The sequence below is a fragment of the Chlamydotis macqueenii genome, chromosome Z (genome assembly GCF_036417535.1).
Source record: "Chlamydotis macqueenii isolate bChlMac1 chromosome Z, bChlMac1.mat, whole genome shotgun sequence".
NCBI classification, from domain to species: Eukaryota; Metazoa; Chordata; class Aves; order Otidiformes; family Otididae; genus Chlamydotis; species Chlamydotis macqueenii.
Genome location: NC_141593.1, coordinates 9,242,776 through 9,258,372, shown reverse-complemented (window position 1 = coordinate 9,258,372; position 15,597 = coordinate 9,242,776). Strand labels below are relative to the sequence as shown.

Below are 15,597 nucleotides of genomic sequence, written 5' to 3'. Positions count from 1 at the left end.
TGGAGTAGAAAACAGGCCAAGAAGGATGGATAGGGAAAGGGATGGATGGGGTGGTGGGCTGGATGAGCTTTACGGGGAAGGAAAGTAGTGTGAGGATTTGTTTTTTTTTTTCTTTTTCTTTTTTTTTTTGCATTTGAAAGTGCTGTGGCACCTCTGCTCCGTACAGGCCAGGTGCTGTGGCACATGCTTTTGGAGTATTGCTGCTTGTAGGAGAGTCCCTGGGCTCTAGGAGCATGGGAGGTGCTGCTTGAGGATCTGTCTCGTCTGGGGAGCTATTCTGTCCGGGAAGCGGATTTTGAACTCCACGATTAAGTCTCCTCGCTGGCTGGGGGCCTTGGGGAAGGGCAGCCCCTCCCCGCGCAGTCTCTTCACTGTCCCTGGCTTGATGATGTCATTGCAGGGCAGCGGGATCACCCGCCCGTCGATGGTGGGAATGTTCACGGTGCAGCCGCACAAGGCCTGGAGGAAGAAGGGACACGCTGTCAGTTGGGGCTGACACCCCAAAGCATCCCAACAACCACATCCCATCCTCCCACTGGCTGCTCCCCAGATCAGACTGCCCAGTTCCGTTTGGATGATGCCCATGAGCAACGGTTGATGCTCACCAGTGCCAGCCCAGTCTAACCACCATGAACTGGGCTGCAGGAGCTGTGCAGGAGAGGGATGCCCCAGGAAAGGGGGTAGCCCAGCCTTATGGGGGGAAGAACCCCCTTCCCCACCTCCTGGGCTCCCCGGGAGGCCCCACCAGCAAGCACCCAGCCACTCACAGCCACAGGACAAGCTAAATTTAGCCCCTTCCTGGCCTTGCTGCCCAGCCAAAAATCCAGCTGAGATCATCGGATGCTGCCGCGGTTCATCAGCTGTCACCCTCCAGAGCCCAGCAGCTCTGCCTGGCACTGCGGGTTATCTATAGCACAGCCTGCGTACTGTCCCCCCCCAGCCAAGAGCCCCCAAAAGGTTACACCAGTGTCGGACGGCGGTGCAGCCACAGCTTTCCTAGAAGCCGGGTTCCCGGAGGGGCTGGTCCCCATCACCGGTCCCTGTTGTAAAGCCAAGAGCTGGTTTTGTGGGTGCCACCTCGTCGTACCCCAGCCCCCGGCAGCAGCGCGGGGCGGTGGGTGCCGCGGCAGCCGCAAGCCGGCCTGCATGAGCGAGCCACGTGATGCGAGAATGCAGCAAGAGAAGCCTTGTGTCCTTAAATAACTCAGACAGCTCTGGCGTACACGTGGGCAGGATCGTCTCCAGGCTTTCAGCAAGGGCTGAGGAAGAGGACTGCGGAGCGATGCTTCTGGAAGAAGCAGGGGGGAGGTTTTGCTGGGGGTACAGACTCGAGCTGTCAGGTGGGGGGGCTGTCACAGGTGTGCCCCTCTAAGCCAGATTCTGGGGGTCCTAGCCCTCCCAAAACACGCTGCAAGGGGAGAGGAGGAGGATGCCATTGCTGTTTCTGGGGTAGATGGGGGGATGTTCTGCATCCCCCTCCCTGGGAAAAGCATCCGGTGGCTCAGCAGCAACAAGCACCAGGAGAAACAGCTCTTCTTCTCATGCTGGCCACTGGCTCAGGGCCGATGGCTGTGGCTGAGCTGGGGCTTTGCACCGAGGCAAGCGCAGAGGGACCCGTGCTGGAGCCAGCTGGGGGGCTCCAGTCAGCAGAGAACAGGAGAGACAAGGCCATCTCATGGCACAGCTCCTGTGCACAGGGTCTCCTCCTGGAAAAGGTCTCCTCCAGGGATGAGCCTCTCTGGCTGCAGGAGGATGCCCATCACCAGCTCTGTGTGAGCAGTGGGTGCTCGGCCGGAGCTCCCGTAGGTTGGGGGGAAGCAAAGGATGATCTCCCTCCACCAATGCGCTCTGCCCTGCGCTTGCCCAAGGATGCTGGAGCCCTGCTCCTTGCCAGTGCCCACCACCACACGCCGCGGATGCTGCACGGGTCCACATGTGCCAAGGACAGAATATCTCCAGTCACAAAATGGGAAGGAGAATGGAAACTCCCTGCGGGAGCACAGGAATGGGGCAAGCAGAGGGATGCGAACAGGAGCGGGCGGTAACAGAGAAGGCAGACGGGATCTTAATGTTTCCTTCCTAGAGCCAAGATGCAAGAATCCGAGGCGATCGCTCCTCCGCCGTATGTCCCTGTTTTTCATTCTTGCTCAACTTCGTTGGCATTTGGGAAACCGGTTGCTGAAGTAATGCCAGTAACGGCAGGAGCTGCCCCGCATCCTAGAAAGAGGCTCGGTTTATCCCCGGGGATGAAATCACCCTGGGTTTGGTAGCTGAGCGCTGTGCTGTGCGAGCCGAGCTGTATCTGGGTCAGCGCTGTGTCCTCCTCCACTCGCAGCGAAGCCACGGGCTCAGCTGGGCGCAGACGCGCGGGTGCTTCGAGGAAGGTGACACCAGGTAAAGGGCGCAAAGCGGGCGGCTGCCGAGGGCAGGCGCTGGGCAGGCAGCTGGGCGGGCGCAAGCCGCTGCGGGCAGCGCTGCCTGAAGCTCTGCCTCCCAGGAGAGGCAGCTGCCGATGCAGCGGTGTCAATCCTCCCTCCCTCGGCCTCCTACCACGACGCACGCCTGTAATTTTAGGAAGAGACACTTCCCTACAGCCCACGAGTCCCTGGGAAAGCCCTCGTACACCTCCGGCTTCTGGAGCAGCCAGGTGGCAAACACCCCACGGACATGGCACCCAGCAGGGCTGGGTTGCTCTCTGGAGGGGCCCGTGGGATGGAGGAGGAGGATGCTGAGTGTCCCCAGCCCGAGCACCATGTGCTACCCATGGCAGCAGGGTGCTGGCGAGGGGTCTCTGGCGCAGCACCCACCGCCAGCCATCTCTGCCTGCTGGCACTGTGCTGTCCTGCTTCCACGGCAGAGGAAAAGACTAAAGCTCGGGCCAAAAAAGGCAGCCACACAAGGAGGAAAGGTGCAAGGAGAGTGCCTAAGGCTACGGCCGTAGGCTCAGGTGATGGAGAGGTTGCACCACGACGCGTTCCATCACCTGCTGAGGTGGTGGCAGATGGAGTGGGGGAGCTCCCGGCATCCGCTCGTGCTCCAGAGCACTTAAGGTGCTGCTTCTCAGGGAAGAGAAAAGCAGCGAAGTATCACCCTGCCCTGGCAAGCAGCAGGCTGGGGATGGCTGCCAGGCCAGCAGCTCCCCAAGGATGCCTAGCACGTTGGGTTTGTGGTGGGGGAGGACAGAGACCAGACAATCCAGCTCCAAGAGACAAGGAATTTGCCCAGACCAGCAATTTTCCACTTTGTGACTGCACTGTGCAAACCAAACACCAGCACGCAAGCCTTGCTCACGGTGACCACAGGCGCCCAGCACCACCACTCCTGGTGCAACAGCACGTGGGGCCGGGGCAGGTTTCTCCACCTGCTGCTCAAAGGGCAACTCCAAGATAGAGTCCCTCCAGCCTGAGCCCACCACGACTGTGGGCTAATGTAGTCTGGAGAACAGCACAGCCAGCTTGGGGTTAATTTTACAGAGAGGGGAATGCACAGAAGGAAACATCTGAGATATGGCATGCACGGCTCCATAAATAAGGCAGCCTCTCCTGAGTATTTCTGGAGAGGCCAGGGGAGCCATCCACCGCAGGAACAAACCTCTTCGCTTTGCACTGCGAAGGAAAGTCGACTCCTGAGCCTGCAGGTTAACTTGAGCTGAGTGTGCTCCAGGAGCACCGAGCTCTGCCCGACCCACGTGGCTGCCCCTGGCCCCCAGGACACGCGGTCACAGCCCCAGCCGGGACGCAGAGCCATGGCAAAGCCGACTCGCTGGCACACTAACGAGCTCACGTTCCCCTACCGCAGGTCTGGCCCATTGAGCTTATTTCTATTAAATGCATTTGAGAACATAAATCTGTCTTCAGAAGAAGAAAAAAAAAAATCAGCTCATTAAGAAGACAGACAGCGTCTACAGTCTGAAAGGAACAGCAAATGGCAGCTGCCAAAAATGTCAACGTTAAATGCAGCTGCCAGCTGGGATTTATTAAAAGGTAGTTGTACAGCAGCAGCGGCGAACGGCACATCCTGTACTGGGGTTATCTCCCCTTCCTCTCCCACCTTCGCGCTGCTCGCTGGCTCTGATGCACCCAGCCCCCCTGCGACCTCCAGGACTGGCAGCCTGGATGCACTGGGTTTCGCTCGCTGCCTGAATATTTAGTTTCTTTAGTTCTTTATGGAAGAAAGACAGAACCAACGAAGACAGCTGGTTTTGGCCAAAGCATTGCTCTGGGAGGGTAAGGTACCACCTTCCTCTGCTTGACCCTGCTCTCTGTCCGTGGGGAGAGGCTCCTCGCACTGTCCTGGATAGCAAATAAGCCACAGCAGGCTTGGCTACCAGAACAAGCAGGGATCAGACTCATGCCAGCAAAATGGGATTTTCCCATTTTCCTACGGAGTATCTGGGCTCTCTTCCACATGTGAATACCCTGTCCTAAAATAGAAGGACAAGACATGTGGGGAAGGGAGAAAACAGGTACGTACCACCTGCATTGGCTCAAGAAGCAAGGCGCGTTCAGCAGGGACCGCAGAACCCGTGTCCTACACGCAGTACAAAGGTTAAGCATCTCCACAACCAAGCATGAGTTGGCCTCTGTGCTCCTCTCTGTAGAGGTCTTTGCTCGTGTCCCTCATGACCTACCTTGTCCTTCCTCATCGGCGCAGAACAAGGACTCACTCCCGTCTTGGCCGCGACCCAGTGCCACCTCCCACCCTGCAGCATTTCCCACCCATACCCACCTCTTTAAGACTGATGTTTGCTGTGTAGACCACGTTCGTCCCGTCCCTCTTGAAGTGTGAGTGAGGCTTGTCCTTGAGGATGAAGACGATGTCGGCAGGGATGTTGTCCGGGGTGGCGTCCCCTTCTTTGGGGAATGTGATTTTGGTTCCTTCCTTCCAGCCTCGTTTGATGACAATGTTTAGGATCTTGTCCTCAGTCCGCATGGTCCGGCCATCAGCGTTGAGCCTTCTGCGGGTGATCTTCATCCTCTTGGTGGAGCCGTGGTAGATCTCTTCCAGGGACACCTTGAGCTCATGGATGACGGGTGGGTCTTGGACCTTCCTCCGCGTGTGCAGGGACTCTTGGTGCCGCCGGTGAACTCCGTTAATGCCGTTGAAGCCAAACCGGCCGAAGGCACTGAAAGGGTCGTCATCATCATCGATATCCATGTCTTCCTGGTCAAAGCCATTGAACATCCGGGAGCGGCTGCTAGCAAAGAAGATGTCGAAAGGGTTGGAGCCTCCGAAGAAGGATGCAAAGGTGGCGTGGGGGTCTCCGTGGAAGGTGTAGTGGAAAGTGTTCCCTGAGCCACCTGAAGAGCCACCTCCAGTTTTGAGACCTGGAAGAGAAAGGGAAAGAGAAGACATGAACACTCCCTGTCAGCAGATGTCATGCCAGGACCACACTTCCCGGGCGGAAGCGTGGTCTCTGCTGGCTCCAGGCAGCCTTTCCAGCATCTCCCGGGGGTGCAGGTCACACCCTTCAGCCCAGCCACCTGCGGAGAGCATGGCCCAAGAAGGCACCACCTCAACCCACGACACACAGTCCTGCCCCTACACCAGGTAAGCTCAGAATCCATTCAGGCTTTGTCCCCGCTATCCCTACTGAAGTGCTTTGGTTCTCTCCACCCAGCTCACAGCCTTTTCTTTTAAACATTTCCTGACCAGCCCATCTCCATTTCTCCCTGTGGGCAGGCTCCCTTCTGCCCGAACAGCCCTGTCTCTTGGGCTGCACCAACGGCTGTGGTCCAGGAGCATCACGCCCAGCAGGCGAGAACGGGCTTTGGGCTCATCCCTGGAAGTGTTCAAGGCCAGGCTGGATGGTGCTTGGAGCAACCTGGTCTAGTGGAAGGTATCCCAACCGGATGAGATGATCTTTGTGGTCCCTTCCAACCCAAACCACCAGAGCAGGCGGAGGTCAGCACACCCGCCGGCCGGCACACAGCTCCCTGCACACCGACTGTACACAATGCCAGGTAAGATCAGGGTTTGGATCTTTTGGCAACCATTCCCATGGGGAATTTCCCTTCCAGACCCTGGGCTGAGCCTTACGTCACTGCAACCCTCCCAAAAGTCCCAGGCAGCCAAGGCACACGACAAGTGCCCCCCCTGCCCCCCCAAGAGGTCAAACACGCTCTGCGAGGCTATTTTCGAGCAGGGGGGGCTGGGAAGGGTTAAGCCCAGCCTAGCTCAAGGACTATTTTCAGGGCATGCCAGTGACAACGCCAGTGACGGTGAAGGGCTATTTCTGCCGGGCTGTCACGGGCAAGTTTGGGGGTCTTTTCTGAGTGATGAAGATAATATTCTGGGTGGGTCAAGGGGCTTTTGCTTCACCTTGCCCACTGCAGCATGTGGGACCCAGAAGCACCTCAAAAAGCTGGTCCCCAAGCCATGTTCCTTCAAAAAGAGGCATCCAATAGGAAACAAAAGGTGTGAGGGGCCAAGGATCATGGCTGGTCTGACACTGATGGGTCAAGGACGGGGCTGCTCTTCTCTCCTTCCTTAACTGGCTCTTATTTTAGCTGCCTTCAGTGATGGGGACTTTGCAAAACCCTGGCGAGCCCCTGTCCCTAACAGACTGTACAGCCAGGAGGTTTCACTTTTAATCCCGTGACTCCAGCCTGAGCGGGGTCTGATTGCGGGTGCCTCCAGGAAAAGGCTGGTTTCGCACTTGAGACAGCCTCTTCTCATTTTACAGGGTGGCCAAATCACAGTGCCGAGTGCATCCACCGCAGCCCCGACATAACTGACGGGTCGAGAATTAACCCACCGCCCGTTAATTCTGCCGGTGAGTCGTTAGGGGATGCACCTGCCCGCTGTCCTTGTGTGAGGGGCTGCCTCTTCCACCCAGCAGCCTGCTCCTGCCAGACCTCCTGCTCTTTTAATCACCCAGGCCCTGGGCTGATTAATGCAGATGCTATTCGGCGCTCTCCTCGAATGGGGTTGCGCTCTTCCATCTTCGACTAATAAGGCCGCCTGCAGTGGAGCCGCTCTCCTCCTCCTCCTCCTCCGTGCCAACCACCAGACAACAGCGGCCGCTTGGTTTCAAAACAAGGACCTATTACTTAAATTGGGAAAAGCTTTCAATCCTGTAGGTCAGCCTGTACCGGGGGAGGACAGCGGGACCAGTGCCCAAACGCAGGGGGAATGTGGGCAAAAGCAGTACCTCCCTGCTGGGGTATTTAGGTCAATTAAAGGGTTGCTAATGAATTACCCCAGGTATGACCCAGGAGGTGAGCTCCTTACACTTCCATCCCCTCAGCTGGCTCCCAGGGGTTTGGGGTAGAGGGCAGGGAGAGCCTGGGAAGCGGGGTGGCAGCTTGGAAGAGCGGAGGAGCGGGTCAGGAGGTGATTTCTGGCATCAGCAGAACCTTCGCCCTCCCCAGTTTTGTGGCCATCAGCCGCATTTCTGGGGTAGACATGAACCACAGGAACACCTCCTTCTGAAAACGCTCCCTCACCTCTAAAAACCGATCTGGACCCCGCACCCCTGCCTCTGAGCGGGCAGTGCTGATCCCCTTACCTTCCTCCCCATACTGGTCGTAAACAGCTCGTTTCTTGGGGTCGCTCAGGACGTCGTAAGCCTCCGCAATCTCCTTGAACTTCTCCTCGGCGTTGGGGTCTTTATTCTTATCGGGGTGATACCTCAAGGCCATTTTCCGATAGGCTTTCTTGATTTCATCCTCGTTGGCACCGGATTGGATCCCCAAAATCTTGTAGTAGTCCTTCCCCATGACGGCAACGCTGCCGGGAGTTGAGTATTTGTTCCTGAAAGCAAGAAAGACGGCTCTCCGTAAAGCGAATATCGCACTGGGGCGGCCGGGGACGGGACTGGCACGCACTTATCGCGGAGCCGATGCTCCCCACGTCCCACCGGCCAGCAGCACCAGAGCCGGCTCAAGTCCACACTTCCCGCTGGAGGTCAGAGCCTCGGCGCCGGGACGTGCCCCGGCTCCGGTTTTACCCTCCCGAGCCCCAGCGCGGGGATGGGGAAACTCATCTCTGAGGCTGACGGGGAAGAGAGCCCGAGCCGGGGCACGGCGTTATTATAAGGGCCACGCCACCGATAACGTCAGGCCAGGGCCGTGTCCCTGCCCGTCCCCCCCTCGCCGAGGGCTGAGCTATGTCTAAATGTAGCCACCGGCCTGTGTCCATCCCCCTCCCTGGTTCTCTCCCAGACGGGGACCCGGGACAGGAGTCGGGGTGATGACAGCAGGTTTTTGGAGGCTGAAAGCAGGGACTGTGCTGCCGCCTTCACCTTAAAGGAACTTCAAACATTTTGTTCCTGAAAGCAATTGGCATTCAGCTGGAGATAAGCGCCTCCGGTGTGTCAGAGCTGTAATTTGTATTTAGCGAAGAGAGAACGAAGCCGTTAGACAGAAACATCTTGTGATGGTGGGAGGGCTTTTTTATTTTTTTTGTTAAAAAAAAAAAAAACCACCACTTTCTAGCCTGACTTGCACTCCCCGAGAGCTTTCAACTATATCTCACCATAAGCCAGAAACCCAGGGCTCACCCCCTCCATCGTGCGGGGGCCGAGGCCGGGGCCGTGCCTATCCTAAGGCACGGAAAACCTGTTGACCACAAACCAAAGAAGGAAAAGGACGTGCGAGTAATTCATCCCTCAGCCGCGCCGCTGGAGTCACAGAGACCCAGGGAGCAGAGACCAGGGCACAGGCTCCTCCAAGGACACCTCCCCATGCTCCTCGACCTTCGGGTATCCGATAGCGAGTCCCCGCGCCCCCTGCGCCTGGCCTGCCCACCCGGCCTCGCGCAGCGCAGCTCTGACCTTGCTCCTGGCCCTGCCCTTCTCCAGACCCGCTGCGCTCTGCTAAGTCTTTGTCCTCACGTCCCGCTCCCCACTATGGTCCAGATTTGACCCCATCCTTGCTCCTAACACCACTGAACAGCCCCAGCTGCAGATTTCTGGACAAGGTGTGAGCCTTGGCCCTTTCCTTCACCATCAAACAAGTTACCAGAAGCTCCATCCGTAAGCTCCCAGGGGAGGTCACGGAGGGACCCCTCCCACCCACAGCAGCTCAGATGAGGGTGGCCGAGCATCCTCAGGGTGCAAATCCGCAGCACTGCCCCGAGCCCCTGGCACCCATCCCAAGCATCCAAGGCTTCCTGGGGTCATGGCTTGGGCATTAACCCCTCTACAGATGGGCAGCTGCTACAGGGGGGCTTGGAAATCGGCCACCTCGACTCCGACCACCAACTTCTCTTTTTGGCCCCAGCTACGGAGCAGGTCCTCTGCTGTAGGTTGGGAGGGGGGCTAAGGCACCCCAGGCACCCCATCTGAAGAAGATGGCGAGGGGAGGTGGGGGCACCCACGGAGATGCGAAGCATCCCGGGAGGGGACACAGAAGAGGTGGGAGAAGATCCCCGAGGGTGTAAAGAGCATTAGGCAGCGTCTCCGGTGGCAGCTCCGGGATGCCAGCACGTTTACCAGCTCCTGCACGCAGAGCCGCCGCCGGCACCCAGCCCACGCAGGCGCTGGGGGATGCTCTACCCCCTGCCTGCCTCCACCTCCCCATCTGCCCGCCATGTGGGGCCGGGGGGCTGTGGACACCTCGGGGTGAGCGATGGCGAGGGGGTTTGAGAGGTAACCTCCCAATCCCCGCTGCCAAAGGTCACTCCAATACCTCCCTTCCCCACGGCAGCCTGTGGTGGGGGCTCCCTGCAACAAGAACCAGGATCTGGACCAGGATTTGGCCCCGGTCTGGATGACACCGACCCTCTCACAGCGAGGGCAAGTCAGGCAGCGCTGAACACGACCCCATCACAACTCGGCTTGAGAAACACAGAAGTGGCAAACCTTTAATTGTCCCGCCCAGGGACCACAGCACACGCCTCTGACCCCAATCTGATGGCACCACCGGCACCCCCTCACCCAGCCGAAACTGCACGGCGCTTTCCACAAAAATACATCCTGTCCCAGCAAAATGCTGCTGCTCCCCCCGAGATCTCCGGTCTTGACCTCCGAGGGGCCTTTGGCCAGAGTGGGGATGCCTGACTAGGATGCTGTCCCGGCCAGGGACCCCTTTGTCCGGCTGGGATTGAGGAGGGGGGAATTTCTGTACCAAAACCCATCCCCGCGCCGCGGTTTACCGTGCCGGTGAGGACCAGCCGCCGTCGGGTGACCCGGTGGGTTAAGGCACGCTCCGGAGGCGAGGCTCACATGCGCGATGATGGTAAAATGGTAAAACACGACTCTGTCCCCGCAGAGCCTCCTTCCCTCCCTCCCTCCCACCTCCCCGGGATCAGCTGCGCCTTGCCACTGCTCCTCTCCCCCTTCTGCTCAGTCATCCTCTCCTGCCTTCCCATTTAACCCCCTCGGGAGCGGGGGGGGGAGAGGTGCGGCGGGGGGTGGGGTTCGGAGGGTGGGGAGGGCAAAGCCATTCCTATGTCGCCAGCCCAGCCGGGATGCTTTCGGACAAGCCACGGCCTTGGAGAAAAACCACAAGCATCGCCCAGCCCCGCCGAGCCAGCCCAGCCTCCGTCCTCCTCTCGCAACCACACGCACAAACAGAAAAAAAAAAAAATAAAAAAAATTTAAATCTTTGTTCCGGCCCCGCACATGACATCAGCCAGTGTAACCGCTGGATGAGCGCGCCAGCTGAATAGCGATCGTTTGACATAATCCCTCAGCTCGGCAGTCATCTAAGGGAACAAACCCACACCGGCAGCGGCACCGGGGAGAATTATTTTTTTTTTCCCCTATCTCGAGGTGCAAGGTCACTGCAGGACGCGGGGGACGGGCATCGACGGTTTAACAAGGATGCAAGGTCAAGAGGCAGAAACCCACTTACCGAAACTTTACGAACACATTCAGAGTCCAAGCCGTCATTTTTAAAGGCTCTAGCTTTATTTTAAACATCGTGGCTGTCCGCAGGCGCCGGCAGGTGCTCTGTGCCCGGCCGGGAGGCACCGGCGGGTGGCAGGGGGACGGCGGAGCGGAAGGTGCCGGCTGGTGCCGGGGATGCTGCCACCGCCTCCACGGGATGCTCTGGTGTCGAGCCTCCCGCTCCGGCTCCTCCGGCACACTGGAATGGCAGCTCCTCGCCAGCCTGGCCGCCACGGTTGGCTCTGACCTCCGCTCCCAGGACGGCTCCGAAAGGGCTTTGGTGGCGGGCGAGCGGGCGTCGACGCGGTGCTGCCGGGGAGCTGCCGTCCTTTGTGCGCTTCCCCGCCGCGCGCGGCGGGGGGACCCTTCAATGGAGTCGCTTGCCGAGCCGTAATTTTCCTTTTAATTGGTTTCTTGACGCTTTCTGGCTAAGCCGACGGATTAAGACACTTCTGCCGTCAGCTCCGGCATCCTCCCTCCCCGCTGCCGCACGGCGCCTGGCCGCCCCGTTACCGTCACGTCCCCCACGCAGCCCCCGCCGAGGAGCAGGGAGGGCGGCCAGGAGCCCCCCAGCGTCCCCAAAAACGACTTTGCTGTCACCCAGGGCTGTGCACCCGCCGGGCGAATCGGGGAAGGAGAAAAGTAGGGCAGCGGTGATGTGGGAAAAAAGTCACGTTAACCAGTTTGCACCTCCCCGGCTTTCCCCTTCGGATGCGCGGGGGTCCCAGTATCCCCCTCCCCGGGCACCAGCACCGGTCCCCCCAGCGGAAGGGGTCCGTCAGGGGCTCTCCCGGCGCAGTGAGGCACCCAGACAGTGCTTCCTCCGAGTCCGGCGGCACAAAACCTACTTCTGAGAAGTCACCTTCAGGCACCCCAAGGAAATCCAATGCCACCGTGTCCCCCCCTCGTTCCGTCACTGTCACTCGCGGGAAACGGAGAGCCGTCCTCTCCGGATGCCACTGCGCCAAAATTGGGCAACCGTACCAGCACATCACCGGGCGGCTCCCGTATCCCACCCTTGGCGAGCCCAGCGCCGGGGCAGGCGACAGCCCCCAACCCGTGGCATCCCAAAGGGTCGAGGGTCCGGTGGCTTGTTCGCCGGGGCGGGTGAGCCCGGGGGGTAGCCGGTTTGGGTGCCGGGATAGGTGCGTACCTCTCGGCGCGGCTCCAGAAGAGCAGGATGGCCGGCATGGCAGCGTATCCCGGGTTTGGTCAGGGAGCCGGAGGGGATCTCGTCGCGTCGGGGCAAGCAGAGCCACCCGTGCCCGTGCCGGTTGGCAGCCGCAGGCAACCAGGCAGCAATGTCATGACTACCCGCAATGAATCATCCCCTCCCCGGGCCCCCACACGCACCGCCCGCCTCCCCCTCCCCACCGACAGCCCCACTGGGGTGCCGGCACCTGCGTGGGGAGGGGGTTAACCCTCCCCTCGCTGCCTCTGCCAGCCCCGCCGGCTGCTGCCTCCCGCGTGGGGAGGGGTCAAGGCCCCCCCTCCATGTCTTCCCCACAGAGGGTCCCACATTTCCGTGCCCACGGGGTGCTGGCTCCGGCGTGGGGAGGGGGTCAAGCCCCCACTCGCCATCCCCTCCAGACCAGGTCCCCAATTTTCAGCTCTACTGGGGGCTGCCTCTTGCGTGGGGACGCATCAAGATCCCCTCAAGGTCTCCCCAAATGGGGTCCCACATTTCCGCGCCCACAGGGTGCTGCCTCCTGCGTGGGGACAGGTCAAGCCCTCCACCACCATCTCCCCGCAGAGGATTCCCCCCTTTCCAGCCCCACCGTGGAGCTCACAGTGGTGTGGGGACGGGGTCCAGCCCCCTCAATGTCTCCCCATGTGGGGTCCCTCCTCTCCAGCCCCACTGGGGAGCTCACACTGCCGTGGGGATGGGGTTAAGCCCCCCCATAGGCAGTGCCCCATTTAGGGGTGCCCCATTTAGGGGCTGTCACCTGCATGGGGAGGGTGTCACCCCCTTGCTGTGCCCCAGTGTACGGCCCCACAGAGGTGCTGGCCTCTGCCAGGGGTGACCCTTCACCACCCCTCTAGCCCCACCGTTTCCCCTCGGGGCAGACAGTGGGTCCCAGTTAACCCTTTCCTCCCCGCCGCCAGCTCTCCCGGTGGAACACTGTCACCTCGATTGGGGACAGGGGTTAACCCCTTCCTTGCTGGCCGCTCTGACCCCATTACCGTTACCTGGGGGGAATTGTTACCCATTCCCTCACCACCCAGTTCAGCCTCACTGGGATACGATGGTGACCCCAATGTGGGGGGCGAAGGGGGTGTTAACCCCTTCCTGGCCACACCACACAGCTCCAACCGGGCACATGATTCCCTCCAAAGCTAGATGGGAGAGAGGAGTTACCCCTCACCTCACCACCCTCTCCAGCCCCACAGGAATGTACTACAGCCCCACGGAGGAGGAGGTTAACCCCTTCCTCCCAGCCCCACTTGGATGCACTGTCACTGTTATGGGGCAAGGGGATTAACTCCTTCCTTCCACCTCCTTCAGACCCCAGGAGACACGCTGTCACTAGGTAGGGCAGAGCAGTGAGCCCTGACCCACAGCCCTGTAGAGATGCTCTGTCACCCCACAGGGGCAACGGGACCAGTGGCTAGCCTCCGTCCCCACCCACAAAGGCACAGAGGGGCTAACATCCCCTTCCCAGCCCCACAGCAAAACCTTGCCACCCCACGGGCAGGGGGGCCGATCCTGCCAGCCCCACAGGGACACTGTGTCACTTCCTAAGGCAGAGGTTTAACTCCTCCATTGGGACAGCATTCGCACCCCATGGGTGCAGAGGGGCTAGCCTCCCTTCCCAGCCCCACAGGGGCATGCTGTCACCCCACGGGGCAGGGAGAGTGACCTCCCAGCCCCACAGCAACGCCCTGTCACTCCATGGGGCAGTGGGACTGACTCCTCCAGCCCAACAGTGATGTCCTGTCACCCCACTGGGCAAGGGGACTGACCCCTCCAGCCCCATAGCAACATCCTGTCACCCCACAGGGTGACACCCTGGCACCCCATGGGGTAGAGAGACTGATCCGCCCAGCCCCATAGTGACGTCCTGACATCCCACAGGGGACGGGGACTGACCCCCCCGTCCCATAGCGACGCTGTGACCCCATGGGGCAGAGGAATTGATCCTCCCAGCCCCACAGCAATGCCCTGTCACCTCATGGCGGATGGGGACGGACGCCCCCCAGCCCCATAGCGATGCCCTGTCACCTCACAGGGCAGAGGGACCGATCCCCCCCCGCCCCATAGCGACGCTTTGTCACCTCATGGGGGATAGGGACTGACCCCCCCAGCCCCACAGCAACGCTCTGTCACCCCACGGGGCAGAGGGACTGACCCCCCCAGCCCCACAGCAACGCTCTGTCACCCCACGGGGCAGAGGGACTGACCCCCCAGCCCCACAGCAACGCTCTGTCACCCCACGGGGCAGAGGGGCTGCCCCCCCCCAGCCCCACAGAAGACGCTGTCACGGCAGGGGGCGGAGGGGCCGCGCCCCCGTCCCCACCGGGAGGCCGGCACCGGCGCCGCGGGGGGGGGGTCTGTGGGGCGGCGGTGTGGGGCAGCGCGGTGGGGCAGGGCCGCCGCCGCCCCCGGCACTCACCGCTCGCGCTGTCCCGGGGCGCCGCGCGCTCGCTGAGCCGCCCCCGCCCCCGCCCCCCGGCCGACACGTCAGGGGGAGTCCCGCCCGCGCGCGCCCCGCCCCGTTGGGCCGGCAAGGGTGTCCATCGCCCCGCCGCGCCGCGCTCATTGGCTCCCCGCTGGGGGAAAGGCGGGGCGAGGCTGGAAAGGGCGGAGGCGAGACCCACCCTCCTCTCCCCGCCTTCCTGTGACCGCCTCCCATTGGCCAATTCAAGTCGGCACCGCCCTCTGCGGGCGCTCTCATTGGTCGGGCCCGTCTGTGTGGCGGCGGGATCCCCCTGGGGGGAACCTTCTGGAAGGCTCTGACGTTAGCGCGGCGCCGTGCCTCAGGCTTTTCCGGGTGCGGGGGCCGAGGGCAGCGGGGAGCGGGGGCCAGGGCCGGCGCGTCCCCCGTGCCCCCCACAGCCCGGTGTGCAGGCCCCGAGGCCTCCGGAGGGCCCGTCCCGAGGAACCGAGCTGGGCTTGTGCCCCTGCCGCAGGGCGGTGACCCCCCCCTGGGGACGGGGCCCTGCCTGCGGGCCCCTCCGCGGGTGCTGCGGCACGGTTGGGGCTGTTGCTGTGCGGTGCCTGTCGTGATTTAGAGGGTGTTTCTGTAACCTCTGCACGCCACCCCTCGCTGCTGGAGTGCTTGGGTGGAGCGTTTTACAGTACTTTCCGGGTTCACGGCTTGTCGGTCACATGTGGTTCGGTCACCGCACCGGTCTCCCTGCGCTGGGTCTCTGGCGCTCTGGGGCAGGGTGCGAGCAGCCCCCCGGGCTCTTCCGTTGCCCCTGTGAACTGTTTGTGGAGCCCCCTCTAAGCTGGGACAGTTGGTGTTAAATTCCACTCCCCGCGCGGTGGCTGAGTCATCGTGATATTAAACCAGCACTTACTGTTCCCCCTCTTATTTTGCTGTCTGTTTGTTCAGCCAGCCATGTCCCGTGCCACGCTGATGCCCTGGCCTTGCAAATGCTTTTTGTTGCCTTTCATTGCCCGGGGCAGTGGAGGCCCCGGGGTGGGGCAGCCAGCGCCAGCCGACCCCGTGCTCACAAATGATCTGCTTGGTGTGCAGCCTGCCCAGGCACAAACAAGGGCTTTGGTCCAGAGGCTGGATGCAGCCCGTCTGTCGCTG

At 61.1% G+C, this 15,597-nt stretch overlaps 1 protein-coding gene across 5 annotated transcripts; it reads right to left on the bottom strand.

The window, feature by feature from the left end:
• Positions 1 to 96: 96 nt before the first annotated feature.
• Positions 97 to 14,463, bottom strand: DNAJB5 (DnaJ heat shock protein family (Hsp40) member B5). Of its 5 annotated transcripts, none has more exons than XM_086770756.1 (4): positions 14,449 to 14,463; positions 7,511 to 7,755; positions 4,729 to 5,327; positions 97 to 459 (listed from the first exon to the last, which is right to left on the bottom strand). In XM_086770756.1, the coding sequence occupies exons 2-4, from the start codon at positions 7,719 to 7,721 to the stop codon at positions 226 to 228; spliced, it is 1,044 nt and encodes a 347-aa protein (XP_086626882.1). In that variant the 5' UTR covers positions 7,722 to 7,755; positions 14,449 to 14,463; the 3' UTR covers positions 97 to 225. The 5 variants fall into 5 exon arrangements, with proteins under 5 accessions (XP_086626882.1, XP_086626879.1, XP_086626883.1 ...); XM_086770753.1 differs by lacking the exon at positions 14,449 to 14,463 and adding an exon at positions 11,988 to 12,108; XM_086770757.1 differs by lacking the exon at positions 14,449 to 14,463 and adding an exon at positions 10,800 to 11,344.
• Between the last annotated feature and the right edge of the window lie 1,134 nt (positions 14,464 to 15,597).